Below are 26,874 nucleotides of genomic sequence, written 5' to 3'. Positions count from 1 at the left end.
CTGTTTAAAAGTAGAAACTAGCACAAGTGGAATCATAAAAGGAAGTATATAGAACCTGAGGAGTAATGCAAATAGTTAATTACATTTGATCAATGTCATTAACTACTTACTTTACGAACCATGTGCTAAATAATTCCTCGAGTGATGACGTTTGTGTTTCCTTATAGAATACGAATGGCGGGAGCAAGAAGTCACACTGGACGTCCTTGTGGGCCATGTGTCGTCCGGGAACCTTCTGAAGAACTATTACTACCACGAGAAAGGAGAAAAGTGAGACTCTGTAGGGACCAAGCAGCGAAGAAAGGTATCAGCTGGATCATGTTGTTCAATATGCCATTTCCTACGATGTGGCTTTTGCAGCAAAGAAATTTCGTGCTGACAAGTCTGCTGAAAGCCATGCAAGGGCTACTGAGAGGGCAGGGGAAGACGGTAAGAAAGTTGATGATAATAAGAGAGGGGCGAAAGGAACCAAACGGCCTGCAGATGTCGTGGAGTATGCGGAGAAGAAGACACCAAAGATGGCGGCCAAGGAAACATGCAAGGTGTGTGGAAAAATTCACCTGGGAGAATGCAGGACTGGGTCGGACATGTGCTATCGGTGCGGGAGGGGTGGACATTACTCTCGAGAATGCCCTGATCGCCTAAAATGCTTCATATACGGTAAAACAGATCACATGGCAAGGGAGTACAAAGGAACGAAGGCGCGAGGCGCGAAAGGGATAAGAGCATAGGCCAAGGAAGACTGCTGAGATGAGCGCTCGATGGAGGAATAATCGCTTAGACAATAGTTTAATGTAGTTTTAACTACGATTACCTAGGAACTTGTTTTGTGTTAAGGTCTAAAACTTATGCTTACCTATGACGTGTAATATATTGAGTTTGGTTATGAATGATTATTTATTTTATGATAAAATGTCGTACTGGACAATGGTGTTAAATGGTAGGATGAGCGTCGTAATAGACACCGTTTGTGTTTTCCCTTCCAGAATACGATGGCTGGATCTAGGGCAGTTGTTGGAGCAGGAGGCCGCACTGGACGTCGTGGCAGGCCTCGTCGTGACCAACAACCTTCGGTAGAGGCAGCTTCCAACACCGAAGAAGAAGGAAGCGCTGCTGGAGGAAACCTTAACAACAATGAAGGGGTTCAGCTAGATCCCTTAATCCAAGCAGCTATTGTCCAAGAAGTAGCCACGGCTGTGAAAAACATGAATCCGGAGGGGTCTGCTGGAGGCCGTGAAAGAACAGCTGAAGGAGCGGGAGGAGGAGGTAGGAAAGATGAAGAAGAAGAAAGAGAGGCCTCGAGTGAGGTTAAGTCTGTGAAGGCCGATGGTAGGAAAAGAGGCCGAGGTGGGTGCAACTATAAGTCCTTTAAAGGTTGTGACCCGTCGAAACTGACTGGATTGGGAGACGCAATTGCTACCCTTCAATGGATAACCACCATGGATAAAATTATCCGAATCAGCGAGTGCCGTCCCGACCAAGCCGTCGGTTATGCCACCCAATCATTCAAAGAAGAAGCAATGTACTGGTGGGAGACGGTTGAGCAGAGGAAGGGTCAGGAAGAGGTTAAGGCGATGAGAAAGAATGATCTAAAGGAGTTGGTGATGAAGAGATTCTGCGCTGATACCGAAGTTGAAAGGGTGGAGATGAAGTTTCTGAACTTGAAAGCGGGAAAGATGACACAACAGGAGTATACTACTGAATTCAACTGCATGTCTAGGTTGGTACCTGACATGGTGAACACCGAAGCTAAGAGGATCAAGTGTTACGTAAGGGGGCTTCCACGGAATGTTCGCACTTTGGTTAAGTCTAATAAACCCGCAACATTTGACCTGGCCGTGGAATTGGCCGAGATGGTTTATGAGGATCTTGCCATCTGTGAAGAGGAGAAGCTGGAACCGAAGCAAAAGAACCCAACCCCAGAACCAAATGAAGCCAATGAGGTGGATCCACGTAAGAAAAAGGCAAGGCAGGAGGAGTTCACCGCTTGTGAAAATTGTGCGAAGAGACACCCGGGAGAGTGTAGAATGGGGTTAGGTGTTTGCTACAGGTGTGGAAGAGCAGGACATTCCTCTTGGGAGTGCAAAGATCATCATAGGTGTCACAACTGTGGAGGGCGTGGACACCTAGCAAGGAATTGCAGGAAGCCAAAGGAAGGACATGAAGCAGAGAAGAATGCTTGAGGTTAACAGTTTCCTCATTATGCTTAGAAACACCGTTCAAGAAGGCCAGTTACTAGCCATAAGTTTAATCTGTGTTTGATTTATTAATGACTTAACGCGTGTTTTATGTATTATTTTAAAGTTAGACTGGAGTTGTCTGGATTTATTATGCTAAGAAACTGTTATGAGTTGATTTTGGTTATGAATGATTGTTGTGTTGTTATAAATGTTATCTTAGGCAATAGTGTTAAGTAGAACGAAACACGGTCCCTTGGAAGGACGAAACGAGATTCGTAACATCGAGGTCTCATGGACAAGCTACCTTAAATAGCTAAAGCACATGAACACCGCTCGATAGCTGCAAATCAGGAGCAGGAAGGGTAACCCATAAACCAAATACGATCCAAGAAAGCGCGTGAATGAAAGAAGTGTTCCTACTACAAGGAATAAGCTAGGTTTCGGGGACGAAACCTCTTTAAGGAGGGAAGAGTTGTAACATCCCAATTTTTCCATTCGGTTAATAATAAGAATAATAAAATATGATAGGATAAGTAGGCTTTTAGATGGAATTAATTATGGACCAAAAGGGAAAGATGGGCCTTAGGTCCATGGGCTTAAGGGAGTATAAATACCCCTTAAACCCTATTCCTTTCCATTTTTATCCAAATCCACACCATAGCCTACACCTTGATAACACACATAAACACCATCCTATAACCCGAGTCAAGATTCTAAGGTGGAAACCCGAACCCGTTGGTGCTAGATCGTCGTGAAGAACCAAAACAACATAAAAAACTAGACTGTGTTCGTTTAACTGACTCGTTTAAGGTATGTTTATATCAAGAACTTGTTCGTAAAGTTCGGTTTTAGTCTAGAAATCATAGATCTGTTTTAGTATGGTAAAAACGAATCCAACAAAGCCAAACTTACTGAAATTGATTAACGTTTGATAGGTTAATTGTTAACCTAAATAACCCGTATTATAGATGCTTAAATGGCACCCTACAAACACGAATATCTGGATGATTGGACCCTTGGGGTTTGTAGGCGCTGCATAGGTGATTCCAACGGTACCTAAATCATGTTATTTCGTTAAGAAATGAAGATTTAATTGCAGATCTGAGATAGGTTGACTATTTACGTTCTTGGTGATTTTGACTTTGACCCTGTAGTCAAAGTCTGGATAAGAACAGAGGTGATTCGTTATGATTGATTAATTCGTTACGCGTTCATAACGAATGGGACCCAATTCGTGAGACTTGATAACGAATGAGCTCTTAGTTCGTTATCTATCCATTCGTTAGATAAGATAATGAATCTGGTAATTCGTTATATGCTCAATCTCTATGCTAAGGTAACGAATCAGATGATGTTCAGATAACGAATTAGCATAACGAATCAAGTAACGAATCAGGTGATTCGTTACTTGCCAACTCGTTATGTGAGGATAACGAACCAGACGGCGAATCAAGTTATGATGAGATAACGAATCAGAATAGTGAATTAGACCATGAATCAGGCTTAATTCGTTATAGAGATTTAGTTAGCGAATTAAATAATAATTTAATTTTCTAATGGAAAATGTGTTAAGACAGTTAATGTATATAAAATTTTTCCAAGCTGACCTGGTAGCTCGACCCCAGCCAGGGGCTCTGCCCCTTAGACCCTGCTAGGGGCTTCCGCCCCTAGACCCCGCTGCCAGGGGCACTGCCCCCGGAGCCCCGTTCGGTGGGGGTAATAATTAAACTAGAAACGCGATATGGAAAGTGATAGTAATCAATACGCATAATTGTTATACAGCTAGCTGTGCACAGTCAAGAAAGGAGTAACCATTAACGGAAGAAGTAATTGAGTTCAGGTGAGTTTCTAGCCGCACTTCCTTGTTATATTTTCGGGGCTGTGTGCATACTCGATGTGACAGTTAATACACTTAACTTAAATTGTAAGTGTATGCCATGTATGATATATGTGTTAGATACAATTGATTGCTTGTCGGTACGTGAACGATCTTCGGATATTGCATGTACCGTTAGGTTATAAATAAAGATATGGATATTGTATGTAATGCAGGGATGATTACTTGTCGGTACGTGAACGATATTCGGATATTGCATGTATTGCCAAGAATAAGGATGATTGTCTCCTTATATGGATATTAAATGATAGCTTTTATATAGAGTTCCCTCTACGGATAATATATAGAGTGTTCCTTACATGGAAAGTATAGTGTTCTTTTAATGGAAAGCCCAGTGTTCCTTTAATGGAAAACATAGTGTTCCTTTGATGGAAAGCCTAGTGTTCCTTAAATGGAAAGCATAGTGTTCATTCTATGGAAGTATATAGGATGTTCCTTCTATGGAGAATATATATATATAGTGTCCTTTTATGGAGAATATAGATAATAGGATAATAGTAATAGTTCTTTTAATAGATATTATGTGACGTCCTCTTATGGATATTTATACAAGGTTAAGATATGTATGTATGTATGTAAGATATGTGTATGTATTGTCTGTCGCCTGATTAACTAGAACTCACTTAGCGTAGCTGACTTTTAATATGTACGCGGGTATATATGTTTATCGAGAAGGCATGAGGATAGCACATGGCATGGATTGAACGGCTGTCATATGAAGATAGAAGAAACAATGTTTTAACTATGATGTCTTATGTTATGGTTTTAAAGAAAAGATTAAATGTTTTGTAACGAATGATTAATATTTTATATTCCGCGAAAGTTTTAATTAACTCTGATTTATAAGAACTGTGTTTATGAGTAAATCCAACGCTAAAGTAGGGATACCGGGAATGGGGCCTTACACAAGATTTAATTGGTTCTACAAACTACTCGTGTGCAATTATAAACTATTCGCCACGACCTGTTTATAATACATATTTTGGGAATTTTTTGCAAATGACACCTAAAACCTGAAAAACGTTTTCATAAACGCTTATTTTCGGAATTTTCTTTAATCAACCAATACCTGTTTACCAATTCCATTTACGATTGGAACTGTAGTTCCTAAACATTCAGACTTGTTCAAGATAAATTAAAAACCAAAATTGGTTTCTGTCTATGTCAATCCATAGTCACAACACTTTCTCATTTATGAAAACCACTTTTTGGTTAAAAAAAATAATAAAATCTTTCCGTTTATCAAAGAACCCAACGCCATCACCATTCATTAACGATCCACAATATTTGTTATTCAATGTTTATACTTAAGGTAATATATTTATTTATTATCAATAATTACCGCATGTGAATTAGGGTTAATTCACAACCATCATAACACGTAAATATTCGTGAATCTCAAATTAACCCTATAATAAGTTTATCTTTGTTGTATATTGCGTATCTGAATGATGAATTCGATAAATGATGCAAACTTTGTAATCATGATTTAAATTTTAGTTTCTTGAACAATTGCCTAGATTAATCTCTGAATCGTGAATCACTTCAGATAAAACTATTTGCGGGTTACACACAATGATTTATCGGATAAGACAAATATTTCTGTAGATGGAATTGGATTTTCATGATTCTATGTGATGATGAAGAACTAGAGAGAAGTAACCGTCTTCTCTGTTCTGTACACGATCGAGATAATCATCTTCTCTAGGGAATGAAAACATTGACTAATATATTAATCCAAAACTAATTCCCTCATAATCCTAAACATTGACTAATATATTAATCCAAAACACGTAATACACCGACTCTAATTAAGCAAATATAAATGGCTGTGATTTGAATATACGCATGAAACAATTTTCATCAATCGGTTGTTGCATTGTTCCGTATTGTCAAATGGAAAAATCAAAGTTGTTTATTGATTGTATTCGTTGTAATTCCAGAAGAGAAAAAGAAATCTTAAATAGAGAGTACAATTCTTAAGTATGGAAATACAATAAAAAAGATTGAGAGTCCTTGATTCTTGCTTCAACGTTCCTTTGCTAGCTGGCAATAGTTGTCAAATCTCTAAGTAAGGAAATGATGTAACCACTATCCATATGTATGTATTATAATATTGTATTTTACTTTTCTAACACTCCCCCTCAAGTTGAGTAGTGGGGTCTCCAATACTTAACTTGCCAAGACATTTGTTGAATATCCTTCTATTGACAGCTTTTGTTAATATATCTGCTAACTGATCTTCTGATCGGATGAACGGTAACTCTATAATTCTAGCATCAAGTTTTTCTTTGATGATGTTTCGATCAACCTCAATGTGTTTTGTACGATCGTGTTGTACTGGATTCTCTGAAATTTGTATTGCGGCTCTGTTATCACACATAATCTTGCTTGCATCGCTTGGAGGGAACCCGACCCCAGTCAGAAGTTTGTGGATCCATATGACTTCTGCTAAGCCTCGTGCAATCCCCCTGAATTCGGCTTCGGCGCTAGATAAAGCTACTACCTTTTGTTTTTTGCTTCTCCAGGTTACTAAGTTTCCACCAACTAGAGTGAAGTAACCTGATGTAGATCTTCGGTCGTCTTGATCTCCCGCCCAGTCTGCATCAGTATATAGTTGTACCTTCAAATGTTTGTTTTGTTGGAAGAGAACTCCATGACCCACTGTTCCTTTGATATAACTGATAATCCTCATTACTGCTTCCATATGTGATACTTGAGGTTGATGCATAAACTTGCTAACCACTCCAACTACATATGCGATATCAGGACGAGTAGGTGAGAGGTATATTAGTTTGCCTACGAGGCGTTGGTATCTTTCTTTATTTGTTAGCTTAGATTCTTTTTCCATACGGAGTTTATGATTCACCCTTATTGGTGTGTCGACAGGCTTGCAGTCAATCATTCCCGTCTCGGCTAGGAGGTCAAGAATGTACTTTTTCTGGCATATAAAAATCCCCCGTTTGGATCTTAGTACCTCAATTCCAAGAAAATACTTAAGTCTTCCTAAATCCTTCATTTCAAAATCTGTGAACAAGTTTGCCTTCAACTTCCTCATTTCTTCCTCATCATTTCCTGTAATTATCATGTCATCAACATACATAATTAAACAAGTTACAAGTTTACCTTTTCGTTTGAGGAACAATGTATGATCGGAGTTGCTTTGTTGGTATCCATATTTCTTCATTTCTAGAGTGAATCTTCCAAACCAAGCTCGAGGAGATTGCTTGAGCCCGTAGAGTGATTTCTACAATCTACAAACTTCATTTGTCTTGAAATTCATTGCGAACCCTGGCGGAGCTTCCATGTAAACTTCTTCTTCTAATTCTCCGTGTAAGAAGGCATTCTTCACATCAAACTGATGAAGAGGCCATCCTTCATTTGCAGTGATGGAAAAAGAACCCTTATTGTGTCAAATTTTGCTACCGGAGAAAACGTTTCTGAGTAGTCAACCCCATATGTTTGGGTGTAACCTTTAGCTACTAATCGTGCTTTATACCTTTCAATTGTTCCATCGGGTTTGTGTTTTATTGTAAAGACCCAACGGCACCCCACTGGCTTCTTTTTTGGAGGAAGGTCACATTTTTCCCAAGTGTTGTTTTTAATTAGTGCCTTCATTTCGGTATCCATTGCATCCTTCCAACTCTTTGATCCAAGGGCTTGTTCTACAGACGTAGGAATTTGTTCAGTGTATAGGGAAGACATAAAGGCCTTGGCTTCTTGGGAAAGGTTCCCTCTGGCTATGTTCGCCATGGGATACCTAGAGGATTTAGACTGTCTTTCTGGAGAGTATCGTTTTGCTGGGATGCCTCTGTTGACTCTTGGTGGAAGAACATACCCCTCGGTTGTTTCCTCATGTCTTATTCCTTCTTGTATCGGTTCATCTTATTCCTCCTGTATTATTTGTTCAACTTGGATGTTAGGTTGGGATGATTTTGGTCTGGAACACTGATTGTTGGTCGTTTCCGCTTGTCTTGTCACTTCTTGTATCAATTCTTCTTGTTCCACCTGCATTGTTTGTTCTGCTTCTATCTCGGATGTTAGGTTGGGATGATTTTGGTCTGGAACATTGATTGTTGGTTCACCAGATTGTTGTATTGTTGGTCCAGTAGATCGTTGTGAAGTGTGTGACTCATCTTGGGTACTATGATTGACTTCTTCGGATGATGAAGCCCATTTTAGCCAACTCAGTGAGTCATGTTCTTTCTCCCCCTGACCACTGTGATCGGAGGTATAAAAGAACTCAGTTTCGAGGAAGTCACAGTTCATGGTAGTATACATATGACGGGTTTTTGGACTGTAGCAGCGGTAACCTTTTTGATTGACACCGTAGCCTACAAATACACATTTTTCAACGCAAGGATCGAGTTTGGTTCGATTGTTTTTGGGTATGTGGACAAAGACAGAGCACGCAAATACTCGTGGTTGCAATGTAAGTTCAGGTGGTAGATTGTAAATTCTGAAAGGGCTTGAAGAGGGGTTTTTAGGTCAAGGGCTTTTGTTGGTAGTCGATTGATGAGATATGTAGCAGTAGCTAGAGCTTCAGGCCAGAATGAGTTAGGAACTTGAGATTCAATCAAGAAAGCTCGAGTTATTTCTAGGAGAATGCGGTTTTTCCGTTCGACAGTGCCGTTTTGTTCGGGAGTGTGGGGGCATGATGTTTGGTGAACTATTCCTTTCGTTTGACAGAAATGTTTCATTGAATCGTTTATGTACTCCCCTCCATTATCGGATCGAAGAATTTGGATATTTGTCTTAAATTGTGTTTGTATCATGGCATAAAACATTATAAATTTATCAAAAACTTCATATTTATGTTTTAAAAAATAAATCCATGTCATACGAGTGCAATCATCGACAAAGATAACAAAAAACGAAAATTTTGTCCACTAACGACTTTTTCCGGTCCCCAAACGTCCGAATGGATAAGGGAAAATGATGAATTAACTTTCGTGTTATTTGGTTTAAAAGCGTGTCTATGGCTTCTGGCCATGACACAAGTTTCACAATTTAATGTCTCATTTGAGGGAAATAATTTCAGAAATAAAATATGTAAATAACCGATAGATGGGTGTCCCAATCTCCTATGCCATAACCAAGCTTCTCTGTTAATAGTTCCATGAGCCAGCATTACAGTGCCATGTTGAGTCACTTCTTCCACATAATATAATCCGTGGCGTTCATTGTCACGCCCAATAATCGCTCCCGTCATGATATCTTGTAATATACAGAAGGTTGGGTGCATTAAAACGGTACAATTTAATTCTTTTGTCACATGACTAATAGATAATAATTTATGTGACAAAGACGGAACATACAAACAATTCGAAAGTTTTTAAGTGGGTGATATTTCAATGGTTCCTCCTCCTTTTACAGGAACAACCCCCCATTCGCGGTTTTTATGTGGTTAATTTTTGGTTGAGATTTTAAAACTATATCAGATAATTCATACGTCATGGTGTCGGTAGCACCACAATCAAAAATCCATGATTTATTCAAATTTTTCATGTTTTTCAACCATATTAACTTCTCCCATAGATTTATTTAGATTATTTTCATGAAAAACATAATCTCCGGCGACTTCCAAAATAGAACCTTTATACATTTGGCCAGCATAAAAAATAATAGATTCGTTATTCATATTGTTAGACTCTTCAGTGGGTTTGTTTAAAAAACCATATTCTTGAGACTCTTTGTTAGTATAAATAGACCTTTTAAGATTTTTACTGAATTTTGTATTTTCTTCCGGAGATGTATTAAGCATTTTCTGAACTAAAGGGTCTATAAACAATGGATTGCAAATACAAGGGTTTGAGAATACTTTCTCAAACCCTTTACCTCTCTGGTCGCTATTCATGTGGTATGAACCTTCTTCCTCAGCAGATGCAACATCACCGAGTCCTCCACCCTGGTTGTCGAGATTTCCGGCAGCGCTAGACCCGGTGTTGCCGATGGCGGAAGCCACCGCCTTTGCTCCTTCTTTATTTCCCTTTTTGAGCCCTTCGTTCAACCCTTTGGGAAAGCCGGCGAGTTTAAAGCACCGCTCTCTGGTGTGTTTCTTCATCCCACCATGGTTGCACTTTAATTTTGTCTTATCTATCCGGGTTTGTTTCTGAGTTTGATGTTGCCTGTTTATTGATTGTATTCGTTGTCATTCCAGAAGAGAAAAAGAAATCTTAAATAGAGACTACAATTCTTAAGTATGAAAATACAATAAAAAAAGATTAGAGTCCTTGATTCTTGCTTCAACGTTCCTTTGCTAGCAGACAATAGTTGTCAAATCTCTAAGTAAGGAAATGATGTAACCACTATCCATATGTATCACATATGTATTATAATATTGTATTTTACTTTTCTAACATTCCGCCCAACAAATCTAAATTATAATCAATCGGTTGTTTAAAAAGATGAATTATCATTAATGGAAATAAAATTATCATACACGGGTCTCAAGCTAGTGTAATATATATGTTTATAACCATTTTTTATAATATTATTAAAATCATATATAGTTAATAGTAAATTGATATTTTACTATTAACAAAATCAAAACGCCAATAACAAAATCAAACAACATATAAAGAAAAGGATCAGTATTAGAAAACGACAACAACATTGTTGGCTGAATACATTGAACACACACCCTCGTTAATTTGAGTGGAAAAATTCCAAAAATAAACCAATTCAAAATCAACTTCTCCATGCATAATTACTCTTCAAGTTTCTTAAAAGCCCTTATGCCATGCATAATGGCGCACTATATAGACATTATATGAGTGGATAAAGCATACATCATGTGAACCTTGGGCAAAATCACATTCAACAAGAACACCTCAACTACAAGCGCGTCCATATACTTTTTATGCGATAACAAGGGAAAATTCTTCATACAAAGTTGTACTCCACATGGAAAAATTTGGTGTTTCAACAATTTCAACAAAGTGTTTCGCATATGAAAAAAGTGTAGATCGCATTCTTTCATGGAAGTTGCAACAACCTAAACCCCGGGCCGTTACTCATTGGATTTACTCAAAAAAGTTACCAAAAGACTAAAAAAAAATATTTTTAAAAAGTGTAAATCACAAAAAAACTTTTCAAGGTTTTAAAACATAGCTCAATCTCACTACATTAACATGCCTTCTGCCTCAACTGAAACACATACGTACTATATACACATTCATCTTGCGCATATGAGTATAATTTATAACATCACATTTTTCTGTATCAAAACCTCGTTTTATACTTCAAAACACAGTTATTAAACATTTCCCTGACGAGTTTATAATTTATAAGATCACATTTTCCTGTATTAAAACTTGTTTGATGAAAATACGTATAAACATGTAACATGTTACACATTCAACATGTAAATAGACATGGAATAAACTATTACAAGACCCATGCTCCCTAGAATAAACAAGTATCAATTGTTCTAGGTGCCATGCCCAAGAACAACATCTTATCATCAAAATGGGTCCTATGCATGTTGGGTTACAAGGCTTCAATAACATGCATTTTGGCATTTTCCCTTTTCTTTAGTTTGTTTTTTATTTTTCGTTGTTGGGTTACAAGACATTGTTGATGGTTTCCCCATTTTTCTCATGAAAATGCTCTATTAGAACTAATTGTCACAATAATTCAAATATAACTATTCTATGTAACACATAATATTACTGTCTACATCATGCTACTAATTTTAAAATTTGAATGCAATACGTACGTAAGTATCACCAAATAAAACGGCGCATTGTTTTTTATGAATCAAAACTATCATCTTTTAGTCTCTAATGGTCTCATCTTTTAACGTATTTGTTTTCAACGGTTCGCGACTAACATAATCCTATCGCTATTACTTACTAGTTCGTCCATGTTAATATCTCTTTTATACAAGAGACGTTTAACAATCCTACACACGCTGCTTTAGTGTATTTTGGAAGGCAATTCGTCAAAACAAGTGGTACGCAAGTCGAATGACCAAAGGGGTGAAATTGTTTTATGGGTAGAGAGTACGTACTCGCATTAAAGCAATAAGTAGTTACATAAAACCAAGAACCAACAGTAACACCTTCGCAAATACCATTTTCCGTCCCTACTTGTATAATAACTCTTTAGTATTAAATTCTTTGGTTGAAGATTTCATAATAATAATAATAATTCAATAATAATAATTCATGATCTTGTTTCCTAATGTCAATTGGACATTCATACAACCTGTTGATGATAATATATCTGTTTCTTATGTCTGTCTTCTTCCTCGACTGAAAAATATATAAATCCTGGTCACCTTGAGTCATGCAATGTATAACCAGCAGTGCTATAGTATCAATGGCTCCGTTTCTCATCATACCATCAGCTCTACTTGTCTTGTTACTCTTCCCCCTTCCCATAATTATCACAAAGTTTCTGTCGAAAACCATCAGCTCTACTTGTCTTGTTACTCTACCTCCGGGACCAACTGGGTTACCGATTATTGGAAACCTGCACCAACTCGACACCTCGGACCTCTCCGAATACCTATGGCATCTTTCGAAAAGTTACGGCCCTTTAATGTCCCTTCGCCTTGGTGGTGTCCAAGCTCTCGTTGTTTCTTCGGCAGAAATGGCGAAAGAAGTATTGAAAACCAATGATTTGGTCTTCTGCACGAGGCCGGTTTTAACAGGCCAAAAGAAGATATCGCTTTCTCACCATACAATGAGTATTGGAGACAGATGAGAAAGATCAGTTCCCTTCATCTCTTTTCGACGAAACAAGTGAGCTCGTTTCGTTCGGTTCGTGAAGAAGAGGTGTTTGAGATGATTGAGAACATCGACTCAAAAGTTCTAAGAAACAAGCAGTGAATTTAAGTGAAACTGTTATGGTTCTCACTAATAATATTATTTGTAGGGTTGCTTTTGGGAAGAGACCTCCAAAAGGGACCCGATTTGATGAGCTTATGTTAGAGTGTCAAGCGATGTTTCTTAACTTCTTTTATAGGGATTATTTTCCTTTAATGGGATGGCTTGATAAACTCAATGGAAGCATTGCTAGACTCAAAAAGACCTTCAGAGACATGGATGAGTTCTATCAAAAAGTAATTGATGAGCATCTGGATCAAAACCGACCAAGCAAAATGCAAGATGATATGGTTGATATTCTGCTTAAACTAAAGCAAGATTACTCACATGATCTCACTTTTGATCATATAAAAGGTGTACTCATGGTGAGCATTTCACTTTCATTCCTAAATCCAGATTAATATCCGTAGTTGTATACGACTCGTGTTGTTTTATTTATGCATGCAGAATATTTTGTTAGGGGGGACCGAAACAAGTGCTTCCTCAATTATATGGGCGATGACTTTGCTCATGAAAAACCCTAGTACTTTGAAGAAACTTCAACAAGAAGTGAGGGAGGCAGTGGGAAATAAAGGGAAGGTGGATGAAGATGATCTATATAAGCTTGACTATCTAAAAGCAGTAGTTAAAGAAGCACTTAGACTATACCCAGTCTTACCCCTTTTAATCCATCGTGAATCTAGAGAACGATGCGTTTTAGAGGGATATGAGATACCCAAGAAGACTCTGGTGTTCGTGAACGCATGGGCATTAGCACGAGATCCTAAATGCTGGGAACGACCTGAAGAATTCGAGCCAGAGAGGTTCATGCATAGTAGTGTTGACTATAAAGGGATGGATTTTGAGTTTATCCCATTTGGGTCTGGTCGGAGAGGCTGTCCAGGCATGTTGTTGGGAGCTACGACACTAGAGTTGGCACTTTCGAACCTTGTTTACTCATTTAATTGGGAGTTACCTGAAGGGACCAAGGACATTGACACTTTGAAAACTTCTGGGACTGCAATACATAAGAAGATCCCGCTCCAACTTGTGGCCAAAGTCCCTGGTCGTTGATGGCTGCATGCAATACCACTTAAAGCCGGATTATAAGCTCTCTCCTAAAAGATTTTTTTTTTCATTTTTTTCTTTTAAAGTTGTATGGTTTAACAATAAATGGGTATCTCCATGCACATGCATGAAATGATGCACCAAAAAATGTTAAATAATTGGGAAGTTAAATTTTCTTTAATTGGTCCGGTTGCATTTGTTATTGTATTTTTATATACATATTTTTTTCTAAACTTGTATTCCTGAATGAAGAATGTAGAGTAGGGTATTGTTTGTTTTATAAGACAATATTGTCTGCAATCTGATTTCATCTGATTTAATGTATGCAACAGAAGATGTGGTCTGAAGGTCTGCAATCTGAAAATATAATACTATTTGTTTTATAATCTGGATATCGTCTGCATAAGCTGAAATTAGTTACCTATCATATATATTACAGTAGATAAAAGTCATTTAACGTTTGTAGACTGTTAAAATAATTGGTAGTGGTGTACGAACTATGGAAGTGGGTGGTGGTAGACAATTGTGGTAGGCGGTGAACGGTGGTGGTGGTGGGTGGTTGACGGTGGTGGTGGCGGTGGACGGTGGATGGTGGTGGTGGTGGCGGACGGTAGATGGTGGTGGTGTTGGACATTGGGTGTTGGTACTTGGTATGATGTTAAGAAGTGTGAAGATGGTGAAAAAAGCTTATTTTTTAAGACTATAAAAACAATTTTCAGATCTTTTTTAACAAAAACAGACAGTCTTCAAGAGCTTATGTCTGCGCGCCCGCATACATAGGCTCCTTACAGACTTTATAAGCAAAAACAAACACGACCTACCGTCATAATTTGACCGGTAGGTAATTAGGTATTTGGTTAGCTAGATATGTAATTAGGCAGGTAAATAAGGGGGTTTATAATTTATTAGGTTAATAAACTATAACTGTTTGAATTAAAAGTTTCATAATGCATTAATTTTTTTTTTGAACGGTGACTTTCACAGTTGTTATCTAATCAGCCACAGTTTTCGAAGAGAGCCCAACCGCCCCACTCGGGCCAAGACTATGTTGTCTTAACCGGGCCCACGCTTGGCATCCGAGTTTGGCTAGGCGTTCCACGAGAAAATTTCGAGCCCCCTACCATTTGACAGGAGTTGTCCGCCCACAAGAGCAAGCTCTCTGGGAAGGAACACTCTAATAGAAAACTCGTTTCGTCATCAAAATTCGAACTTGAGAGGCTAACCAACATCAAACTCTTACCCATTATTTAGCTGACCACTTGAACTAGCCCAAGTGGTTTCATAATGCATTAATTTACCTGAACCACTATATTTTTTAGACAGTTTCACATAATTATATAATCATTTTTTACTTGGACACGTACATGCCTACAAATAAATTTCAACAAATAACTGGGCTGAATGTAAATGGATAATTGGGCTGCCAATGGAACCAAATAGATAATTGAGCAGCCCATGGGCTGGGCAGTAGAACCAAGTGGGTGGGTTGTGCTATATCACAGAGGGGGAGAGTGTAAATATTGCAAAATGCATATATAAGTGGTTTGTAAGTGAAAAGTAAATATTTTGTGCATCGGTAATGGTGGACCTAGGATTTTTATTAAACAGATCCCATGTGTTTTGAATTTTTGAGTCGGTTGTTGTTTTGGTCGGGTCGAGACTAGAAATATAATAAAAGAAACATCATAGTCATGAAAAGAAATATGATCATTACTCATTTGAAAACACAAAATACGAACTCATTTGAAACGAGATAAAAAAACATTACAAATTTTTAAAGTTGTTCCACACGAGTTTTCATATCATGAAAACGAATCATTATATCTTTGGCCGTAACTTTGGCAAAAAGCTCTATATAAAAATGCAAACGCAAGCATCGTTCAAATAATTAGGGCTGCAAACGACCCAAACGGACACGAACAAGGTATTGTTCATGTTCGTTTGTTAAAGAAATGATGAGTTCACGAACACTTATTAAACGAGATTTTTTATTCGTGTTCATTAGGAGATCGAGGAGCGTGTTCATGAACGGTTCACGAACACATAAATCAGTGGTATGCGGAATAAATGCGAACAATGCAAAAAAAAACAATGTAAGAATATGGTTTACAACTTTATGTAAGAGGCAATAAATTAACAAATATAAAACTCTTAAATAAAATAAATAAATGTAAAAAAAAAACTTTTATGAACAACATGTGCAAACAAACATTAGTGAACATTCTTAAAGACATTACTAAACATCACAAACATAAACGAACGCACAAGGTCTCATGTTCGTTTGTTTAACAAATCGAGAGAAATTTCCTATTCATGTATGTTCATTATTAAACGAACGAACATAAACAAACTTTATGTCAAACGGTTAACGAATTGTTCGTTTACAGCCCTACATCTAATCATCACCCATCTCTCTTTGGTTAACATGATAAGATAATATTGGTTTTCGTTCAGAGGGATCCCATGGAAGGTCTTCCAAACTCAGAGATCAAGAATATGTCGTTTGGAGAACTTGTGGGTCGATTGAAAGCATACGAGCAGCGGGTATCCCACGATGAAATTGAAGATACACAAAGTAAGAGATTGTTTACTCATGATTGTGAACAAAGAAAACCAAGAAACGGTAGTGATTATCGTCAACAAGGCCGTGAAGGTCGTCGATGGGTTAACCATGTTGGTAGAGGTCGTGGTAGAGGCCGAAGTTGGGGAAGAGGAATGGGTCGTGAGAATTGACCAAGTTCATGTTCAAGTAATGACCAAAGGGAACCAAGGGAAAGACGAGACACAGCCATGGGTTCAGTGTTATCGATGTGGAGAGTATTGTCATTTGCATATGAATGCACGAGCCGACAACCAGAAGAGAGAGAGAGAGAGAGAGAGAGAGAGAGAGAGAGAGAGGCGAATTTGGCTAGTGAAGATCCAGTATTACATTGAAGATTAAGGATTCGGTTTCAGGATTAAGGGGAAATATTGGGAGTTAATACTGAAACGGGCTTAATATAAAGTTGGACGTGTTAACAAAAGTGAAAGTTTGGTTGATTATTTAAAGAGTTTGTCATGGTAGGATTAGATTTGGGTTACTTGTTTATCAAGTTTTTATTAGTATAAATAGAGGGTCTAGGGTAATTGTAATGTGTGGGTGTAGTTTTTAATAATATTGAACAGAGTCGTGAGAAGTTCTCTCAAAATATCGTGTTCTTGATCCAATTATTCCAACAAGAGTTTCATCATCGGCTCCCCAACAACATTAGGTTTCTGTTGATGGGTCTACTTAACCATAAACATAACACCAACATCGGTCACCAACTCAAGTGGTGTTTTACGGGTTTATTGTACAAGAAGTCACGTCTAGTTAGCAAGCAGCCATGATCCTCACCCCAAGTTTAGGTGAAAAACTGAAAATCGTATTATAAGTTTAAAACCTAGTTGTATATATACAAGTCATTGATAAAAATATATATACCAACAACATTACATCTATCTATCGATCAAGTATATCACACATAAAAATGGACACTTTGTTGACTTTTTCTTGTTTTATTATTACAAAACACAACCCACACAGACCTACAAAGCGAAATAGATGGAAAAACACTCGTTTTAGAGGGCTTTATTTCAACAATTTTAAGTTCGCTTCATTGAGGTATAGTGAACTCTTAGCAGCCACTGTCGGGAACTTTAGCCACTAGTAAAAGAGGATTCTTCTTATGCATTACCGGCCCATCGTTTTTCAAAGTGTCAATGTCTTTAGTTCCTTCAGGCAATTCCCAGTCAAACGAGTAAACAAGATTCGAAAGAGCCAACTCCACAGTTGTAGATCCCAACAACAACCCCGGACAACCCCTCCGACCAGAACCAAATGGGATCTACTCAAAGTCTACCGCCTTATAGTCCACGTCACTACCCATGAACCTCTCTGGCTCGAACTCTTCAGGTCGTTCCCAACATTTAGGGTCTCGCCCTACTGCCCACGCATTTATGTACGCCAAAGTATTCTTGGGTATCTCGTATCCATCTAAAACACTTCGATCTCTTGATTCACGAGGTAGTAAAAGTGGTAAGACCGGGTATAGTCTAAGTGTCTCTTTGATTGCTGCCTTTAAATACTTAAACTTATAAAGATCATCTTCATTTACTTTCCCTTTATTTCCCACTGCATCTCTCACTTCTTTTTGAACTTTCATCAAGGAATTAGGGTTTTTGATGAGCAAAGTCATCGCCCATGTCACTGTGGAAGCACTAGTTTCCGTCCCCGCTGACAAGATATTCTGTGAAAAGACACCAACATTGTTATGAAAGTCGAAACAAGAATTATTTGCATTGTTAAATAGTTTGGAAAATCCACCCTAGGTGGTTTTGTTAATATTCTTGTTTGAAACTCGCAAAACCAACGAGAAATCATGGTGGTTTTGCCAAACCATCTAATAATCCAAAAAAAAAATTCTCAAACAATTGTAGATTGAATCTGAAGGTAAGGGATGAAAGTGAATTGCTCACCATGAGTACGCCTTTGACATGATCAATAGTGAGATCATTTGAGTAATCTTGCTTGAGTTTAAGCAAGATATCAACCATATCATCATTCATTTTGTTTGGTTGGTTTTGACTCTGATGATCATCAATTACTTCTTGATAGAACTCATCCAAGTCTTTGAAGATCTTTTCAAGTCTAGCAATGCTTCCATTGAGTTTATCAAGCCATCCCATTAAAGGAAAATGATCCCTATAATAGAAGTTACCAAACACCTCTTGCATCTCTAACATAAGTTCAGATATCCGTGTCCCTTCTTTTCTATGATTATATGCAGAGGGTCTCTTCCCAAAACCCACCCTGCAAATAATATTACTAGTGAGATCCATAGAAGCTTCATTCAAATTTACTACTTGTTTCATAGAACTTTGAGTCTTGATGCCCTCAATCATCTCAAACACCTCTTCCTCACGAACCGAACAAAACGAGCTCACTTGTTTCGTCGAAAAGAGATGAAGGGTGCAAATCTTTCTCATCTGTCTCCAATACTCATTATACGGTGACAAAACGATGTCTTGGTTATTGTATGATAACTTACGGAAGCCTGTCAAAAGTGGCCTCGTGCAGAAGACCAAATCGTTGGTTTTCAAGATTTCTTTTGCCATTTCGGCAGAAGAAACAACAAGAGTTTGGACACGACCAATGCGAAGGGACATTAAGGGGCCATAAGTTTTTGAAAGACCCCATAGGTACTCTGAGAGGTGTTCGGAGACGTTGAGTTGGTGTAGGTTTCCGATTATTGGTAATCCGGGTGGACCCGGAGGTAGAGGGCGGGTTTTTGAGAGGAACCTTATAATAATGGGAAGGAGGAAGAGAAGGACAACTGATGATATGATGAGAAATGAAGCCATCGATCACTGATGGTAGACATGGCTCAAATTAACCAGGATATATAATTTTCCAAATAGGAGATTAAGACAAAACTTCTCCAAAAAAATATGCTGTATGTTTATTTGACAAAAGTTATAATTTTTTTATATTTTCAACTCCTGTCACCTTCATTTAATATACCCTTTAATCAAATCTTGAACCCACAAAAATCAACAAATCTTGCCGTGGGAAAGAATTAGTCGCAACTAATAGTCGCAACTAATAGGCGGTGGTGATATACCCGCTTCGGGAATCAGGTACCCTACCCGATTTCCACTTACCGAATATGCCCCCTCCTACCCTTAAACTATACCTCATATGATTATATTGTTATTCTAAAAAACAAAATGAAATGTATTAATTGGGGAACAAATCTAACCTCTGTGTTCACATTAAAATTATTGTTTTCCCTTTAAATATGTTATTGACGTTGTGTGAACATGATACAACAAACTTATTAACATCATTATAATAGTTAGGAAGTTTACTAAATGACATAGCTAGAAAAGAATCTTATTCATAATTAACACAAGTAATGACATTTAAGAATACATTTTATTTAAAAATTGGCTAATTATTTTGTAGAACTCAAGTAGTGACATGCCAGAGCATTCAGTTGGTTTTCTGTCACTTGCAGTCACTATCTCTTAAATTTATCAATTATTTTTCCAAAACTTCTGAATTCTCATTCCACATCCATATTTTTATTTTTATTTTTCCTTTCATCTACAATCTTAACTACTAACCATTTTATCTTATCAACTTTTTCTTGTAAAACTGATTTCTAAAAATTTAGTAAACTTCCTAACTATGTCATTTGGAAGGATGGATTCATAAGTGTGAACACTTCTTCAGTTTGGATGAAACTCCAGAGACTTCGAACTTGCGTTATGTGGTCATCAATATCGAAGGAGATGTGTTGCAATGACATCAATCATTTATGAGAACCAGAGGTCTTACAGTAGTAGATCTGCCATGGCCAAATTATGTTCAAGCTATAATTATTCGGTTTTCAAATGTGGTTTTCCAAGATACTTTGGAAGAGCTGGCTTCCTTAATTACAGATGAGCTCAAAGATTAGGGGGTAGGCTGGTAAACACAGGTCAGAGCGATCATTTCAGGTTGGAAATTGGGTGTTTGAGGCTGCAGCCATATATGCATAATTCATTGAGACCTGTTATGCATTACAAGCTTGGACCAAAGTATTTTGGGCCTTTATAGATAGTGGAAAAAGTGGGATATGATGCTTATAGGTTAGACTTTCCTGAGGTTGTCCAACTTAATTCAACCAACTTTCCATGTTTCTCTACTTAAGGCTGCTAAGGAACCACATGAAACTACTCTTCCAATACAGCAGCTATGCAGGTTTTGCCCCAGTGGCAGCTTGGGAGTATTTGGATGAGTCGCGTACTTGGATTTCTGATTTGGAACTACTTCCTGATTTGGGTTTCGTGTATTCCCATCAGATTTGGTTCACGTTGTCATCGTTAGGTCATTTGGTTTGGGTTGATTTTTAGACTATTCTCCGTTCGATTTTTAACTTAACCATACATCTTTTAATTACCAACTATCCCAAATTAGTCAGTTCGTGTTGATTTTATCAATTATCCACAAAATTTTTGGTCTATTTAAATGTATTTAAAAAAGCAAATAACCCGACCCAATGACATATATAACTAAATGGGAAATTCCCAAAATAGTCAATTTTAACGAATTTTTTCCAACTCTAGCTGGAGACGAAACAACAGAGCCGGCAATAGGGTATGGCAGGGTAGTTGACGCCCACAGGCCCGACACCACGCTAGGCCCGATTTTTTTTAAAAAAATATTATGTACTTTTATGAAAAAAAATATGTATAATCGATGTTTCAACACAACTGCATAACCACTAGTTAGGTCTAGTGGCAAATGAGTATGACATCTAACCAAAATGTTGTGAGTTCTAATCTTATTTTAGACATTTTTAAGTTTATTTTTATACAAAAAAATTACACAACTCAAATTATAATCAAGTAAGCCCATTTAGAATGAAATTGTTTAAACCCAACAAAATGTTCCTTTTACTTAAGGCAAAGAAAAATTTCCGTCTTTGGCCTAAAAAAAATTTCGCCTTCTCGGAGCCGGCCCTGCAAAACAAAATACCCAAACTAGCCAAAAATTTCTCATCGGATCCGACTAAAGCCATTTCTTATCCGACTGAATTTTTAGACCTTTAAAATCGCGCCACGTCAATGTTTTAATGGATCCGACCGAATTTCTTAAAATTCCGTCGGATTCAACTGAATTTAGTGGGTCCGGCTAAATTTTCATCTTCTATCTCTCAATATCCTAAACCTCCATAACCAACCTCCATCTCTATCGTTCTTATTTTTTCACAAAATCAAGCAAATCAATAGTGTAAATCGTTTAGTTTTTCGAGGAGAACACAATCATAGTGTTCAATTTCACTATAGAACTCAAAATCAAAAACCCCCGAATTGAAAATATAGGGTTCGTCAGAAAAATTAAATAGTCGGATCCGACGGAAGCATGAACTAAATCTTCGGATCTGACTGTCTTTTCCTCCGACGGTTTTTCAGGTTAATCGGTCGGCCAGGAGGTTAAAGCGTCGGATCCGACTGAACATGAGACTACGTGACGCATCGTGAATGGTTAAAAATTCCGTCAGATCAGTTTGTGCTTCGAAAAAACTGGCTAGTTTGAAAATCTGTTTGCTACAAGCCTATAATTGAAAAAAATGGGTCAAAATTGACTATTTTAGGAATTTCCCTACCTAAACGGGTGACCCGAATAATCACATAAAACAAAAACCCCATCAATCATTATAGTTTGCGCCACATAACAAAACAAACAACCGATGCCACAACCTGGGCACTGATCGGAAACCACCGAAACAAGTCCTTCCGGCGAGTATAAAAAATGGAAGTGAGAAAGATAGTGGTGGTGGTAGAAGAAGTATGGTGTGGGCCCTTCACAACCTTCTCCGTTACGGCGATTTAGTCACTCTCCTTCACGTCTTTCCCGCCGGCAGGAAATCGCGTAACGGAAAGAAGCTCAGGTTGCTCCGACTCAAAGGCTCCGAGTTGGCTCTTTCGTTCAAAGAGATATGTATTCATAGCTTCCCTAATGTAAGTTATTATGATATGTTGATTTCAATTGAATTGATTGATTATATATGGTTTTTAATTTTATTGATTGTTTACGTGATCGGAATAACTAACAGACGAAGATAGAGATTGTTGTGACGGAAGGTGATGAAGAAGGCGGAAGGATCACGGATTTTACACCTCGTTGTCGGGTTGCATGATCAGAGCTTCCTCTACAGGTATATTACTTTTGCAGGGTTTGGATCAAGTACAAATGAAATTAACGTGCTAAATGTGAGAATCAAGTAGAGTAATTATATATATATACAAGTAGAGTAATTATGTAATTACTCTATGTAATTACTCTATAATGTAATTACATAATTACTCTACTTGTATATATAATTACTCTACTTGATTAACATGTTTAGCATGTTAATTTCATTTGTACGTTAATTTGTTTATTTTAATGAATTGAAATTTTGAGCTCTGAGTTCGGTTAGTTAAGATAAAGGAGTCAATGAACCGAGCCTACCTAGGATCAAGCTTGGCTTGTTTACAAACGGAACCAACTCCAACTCGACTCAGCTTGTTTATCTTGAAGGCGTGAAATTTTGAGCTCGAGCTCAGTTCGTTAAGATAAACAAGCGATTGAGTCTCGTTTACCTTGGCTCTGGGTCAGCTTGTTTGCATACCGAACCTGCTCAGCTTGGCTCGTTTATCTTAACGATCTGAATTTTTGAGTTTGAGCTCGCCTTGTTAAGATAAGCAAACTAACAAGCTGAGCTTACCTTGCCTCTTACTCGACTTTTTTACAAACCAAACCAGCTTGCATCAGCTCGTTTTTCTAACAAACGGAGCATTGAACTAGAGCTCAGCTCGTCAAGATGAGCAAACGGGCCGAGCTTATCTTGGCTCAAACTCGGTTGATTACAAACTGATATGGCTTGGCTTAGCTTGTTTACCAACAAGCTAGTTCAAACAAGCTACTTGAGCTTTGAGCTGTGAGCTTATTGAACAGTCCTACAACGATTGTTCATCATTTCGCTATTATTCAGTTTTTGGACCATCAATTCTTCAACCAGATGTAAGTCAGGCTCAAATTCAACCAAAAATATTTAGTCAATACATGGATCGTAAATAACGACAGATTAGGATTTCCTTTTAGTAGAATATGAACAAATTATAAAAGTTGTATTAAGATTGATCAAATTCACATCAAATCCTGTCATGTCATATTAGGGTATATGGGCTTTGTGATTAGTGAATGATTGTTCAAACTTTTACCTTAAAGTTTAATAAGAATCAATTATGATTTAAATGCATTTGCCATATAAATATAGCACATACAAACAAGAGCAATAGGACATGGGTGCAGGGTGTGGGTAGACAGACACTACACATGTAATACAAGAGGTGAACAGATCTTTTGGTCTACTTATTTTATATTTCTATTTAGTAATAAAATTAATTATCATATTGGCATTTAAAGAAAATATTCCAATTTAATGAACATGATATGATGAACGGAAAGCAAAGTTTTTAGAATAATTAGATGGTCCCATTTGATGGCTAGGTTAATTCCAGCTGCAAACAGCTCGGAATTCAGTTCTATCATATTAACTTCATGTTGAGGTAGACCCAAATTGGTTGATCATTAACGAACCGAACAAACACGAACACTTAATCGGACAAATATTTGTGTTCATTTTCGTTTGTTTAAAAATAAAGGTGTCCGTTTATGTTCATTTTTTTAAATTCTAGACGAACAGTTCACGAACATAAACGGACATAATTGAATAAAGATAAACAAACATAACTGAACATATATGAGCATACTTAAACGAACAGAAACATAAAACCAACATATACGAACGTTCACGAACATTATAAATGAACGAACAAAACATGTGTTCATGTTTGTTCGTTTATTAAATGAACGAACATCAACAAACTTTTCGTTTAATGGTTCACGAACAGTTCACCTAATCGTTTGGTTTATTTACTCACTATTATGGAACAGGTTAGCCGTGGCCCACAAGAACATAGCCAACAACTTTACTTGCAAAGTTCTGGCAGTTAAGCAACCCACTTCACCATTAATAAGTAGACCCACATTGTCAAGTAGCTCAACCAGTATGGACTTTTCTCAAATTGATATTTCCACATTGAGGTATCATTCTTACTTTTTTTTTAAAGTTTCGTCTTATAGAGCATGTGTGTGTTGAGTGTGTGGGCCTGTGGGTGGTGGTGGTTGCACTAATATATGCAAGTGAAAATATAGTATAAATGTTCAGATAAAATGCATCGTATGTGTGTTAACCTACAAAAAATCATGTCATGTTCGGGTTCGTGTCAAATTCTAGGTTGAGTCAACTTCCGCTTAAACACGTCATGTTTGTGTCAACTTACGAAAACTCGTTTTGTGTTCGAGTTCGTGTCAGTTTTGGGTCAAAATCGCAAACAGACTTACCTAAATGGGTCATGTTCAAGTCACCCTGGCGGGTTTGAGGTTTGAGCCGTTTAACTAGTTATATTCAGGAAATTTAAGAAATGTGTTTTAAGAAAAGAGACATTTATAGTGTAAACGTATTTATTATAATTATTATGATTATATATGTATATAGGATTAATTTATCGTACAAAAATCCTTAACGCACAAAAACATATGCGAATTACGCTCAAGGAAAAAACAAAATGCTCAAAGCCAGAAAACAAAACGCTCAAAGCCAAAATACAAAAAATGGTCAAGAAATCCATAATACGCTCAAAACGGTTTTCGTGAAGAAAAGTATTAAATTGATCGATTAACGATCCGAATTTGTTTTTTCGGTGAACCTATTATTACTTGGATATATATTGACGATTTCGAGATCTTATGATGTGATTTATGGATCAATTCCATGAGTATAAGTATTTTTGTACTTTAATTAAGATTATTGTATTCTATGTTTTATCTGTGTGTGCGCGCGGGGGGGGGGGGGGGGGGGGTTGCATTTATTTTAATTTCAGAGTACTAATATGCAAATACAATAAAACTTTTCTTTAAGGTGGTCGTGTTTGTGTCAACCCTCGAAAACACATCTTGTGATCAACCATTTTTACTAAAGCTTTTTGTTGAATTTATATGACCATTGCAGTGTACCCGAAGTTCCTGAACCGAAAATCCCATATCAAGTATGTCCATATCCATCAGCAATTATATGGAGATCAAGAATAAGAAGAAAAAGACACCAGTAATAAGCAAGATTAATGTAATAGCATATTTAATTTGAGTAGATGATTTGGATATGTCCATTTGAAAGTATACACAAACATCCCACACTATAATAAAAATAAAAAATGAAAACACAAAAACCAAAAAAAAAAAAAAAAAAAAAAAACAAGAAAACAATTAATAAAAACTAACCCATTTACTTGCTCTTTTTATCACAAAACTTCATGCTGGTTCACAATACTTAACCATTGTAATTACCATGTGCACATAATTAGTGTTTTTATATTTATATGATTCATAGTTTCATACTGGCGTGAATCCAATTAAGAAAGAGCTCATCTTATAGAGAATAAGTTGATGTTTTTAACCCGATATGTTTTGACAATTTGAGCTGACTTATATTTTCACATAATAAAAACTTATGTATTTGCCACTCATCCATATCTTTATACAGGGGTGTTCGGGTGAGCTTTTAAAATTTGTTTATTTGTGTTTTGAACAACAAAATGTATTTGGCAAAGCTCTTTCGAAAGTTTCAAATTGAAGATTTATAAAAGTGTGTTTGCTTTTCAAAAAGCAAATAAGCAAATAAACAAGTCGTAAAAGCTTACCCAAATTTGTTTTCTCACTGGATGATGGGCCACATGTAAATGGAACAGGGCCTAGACCGCTAGGGATGATGCTGGATCTCGTAGTTATATTAGGCCGCAAATGAAGCTGGGCTGGATGATTGGGCTGGATGATTGTTTAAAATATTAAAAAGCCCATATATAGTTTATTGTTAACTTTTTGATTTATTATATGTTTGTCAATTGTTAGCTTGTGGGATAAAAACTTCTTCAATTAACGTATAGTTTTAAAATTTAAATTTCATTTTAGACCCAAACAATAATGAGGTAAAAAACCTTTAAAAAATTATAAACATGTTTTTTTAACTAAATTTTTTTTTTAATTTTTAAAAACCTTTAAAAAATTCCTTCTCTTAAAATTTAAAAATCATTTTAATAACATTTCTCAAACCAGAATTTTCATTTTTTATAAAATGTATTCAAGGAATAATAATATAACGTCTTTATAAGAACGATAAAACTAGTTTTGTATATTTTGAATCGGTTTTTAAAATCAAGTTGATCAATGAACTTCATACCAGGTCATCGTTTACGGATGATAACAAGGCATTGCAATGTTTAATTGAAGAATATGAAGGCCATG

General features: G+C 36.9%; 1 protein-coding gene, 1 long non-coding RNA gene and 1 pseudogene across 2 annotated transcripts; 2 read left to right on the top strand and 1 right to left on the bottom strand.

Moving 5' to 3' along the window:
- Window positions 1–12,402: 12,402 nt before the first annotated feature.
- Window positions 12,403–13,964, top strand: LOC143555842 (6,7,8-trihydroxycoumarin synthase pseudogene; annotated as a pseudogene).
- Window positions 13,965–17,499: 3,535 nt separating this feature from the next.
- Window positions 17,500–19,421, bottom strand: LOC143552767 (6,7,8-trihydroxycoumarin synthase-like). Its single transcript, XM_077042912.1, has 2 exons — window positions 18,456–19,421; window positions 17,500–18,226 (listed from the first exon to the last, which is right to left on the bottom strand). The coding sequence occupies exons 1-2, from the start codon at window positions 19,338–19,340 to the stop codon at window positions 17,825–17,827; spliced, it is 1,287 nt and encodes a 428-aa protein (XP_076899027.1). The 5' UTR covers window positions 19,341–19,421; the 3' UTR covers window positions 17,500–17,824.
- A 2,886-nt stretch (window positions 19,422–22,307) lies between these two features.
- LOC143552761 (uncharacterized) lies at window positions 22,308–25,908 on the top strand. The gene is made up of 4 exons (XR_013138705.1): window positions 22,308–22,487; window positions 22,583–22,684; window positions 24,469–24,618; window positions 25,586–25,908. It is a non-coding gene; the product is annotated as an uncharacterized LOC143552761 (long non-coding RNA).
- Window positions 25,909–26,874: the final 966 nt, after the last annotated feature.

Source organism: Bidens hawaiensis, unplaced genomic scaffold (assembly GCF_021521415.1).
Source record: "Bidens hawaiensis isolate Kalapana, Puna unplaced genomic scaffold, B.hawaiensis_p1.1 tig00001032_1, whole genome shotgun sequence".
NCBI lineage: Eukaryota > Viridiplantae > Streptophyta > Magnoliopsida > Asterales > Asteraceae > Bidens > Bidens hawaiensis.
This window is presented reverse-complemented; position numbering and strand designations above follow the sequence as displayed.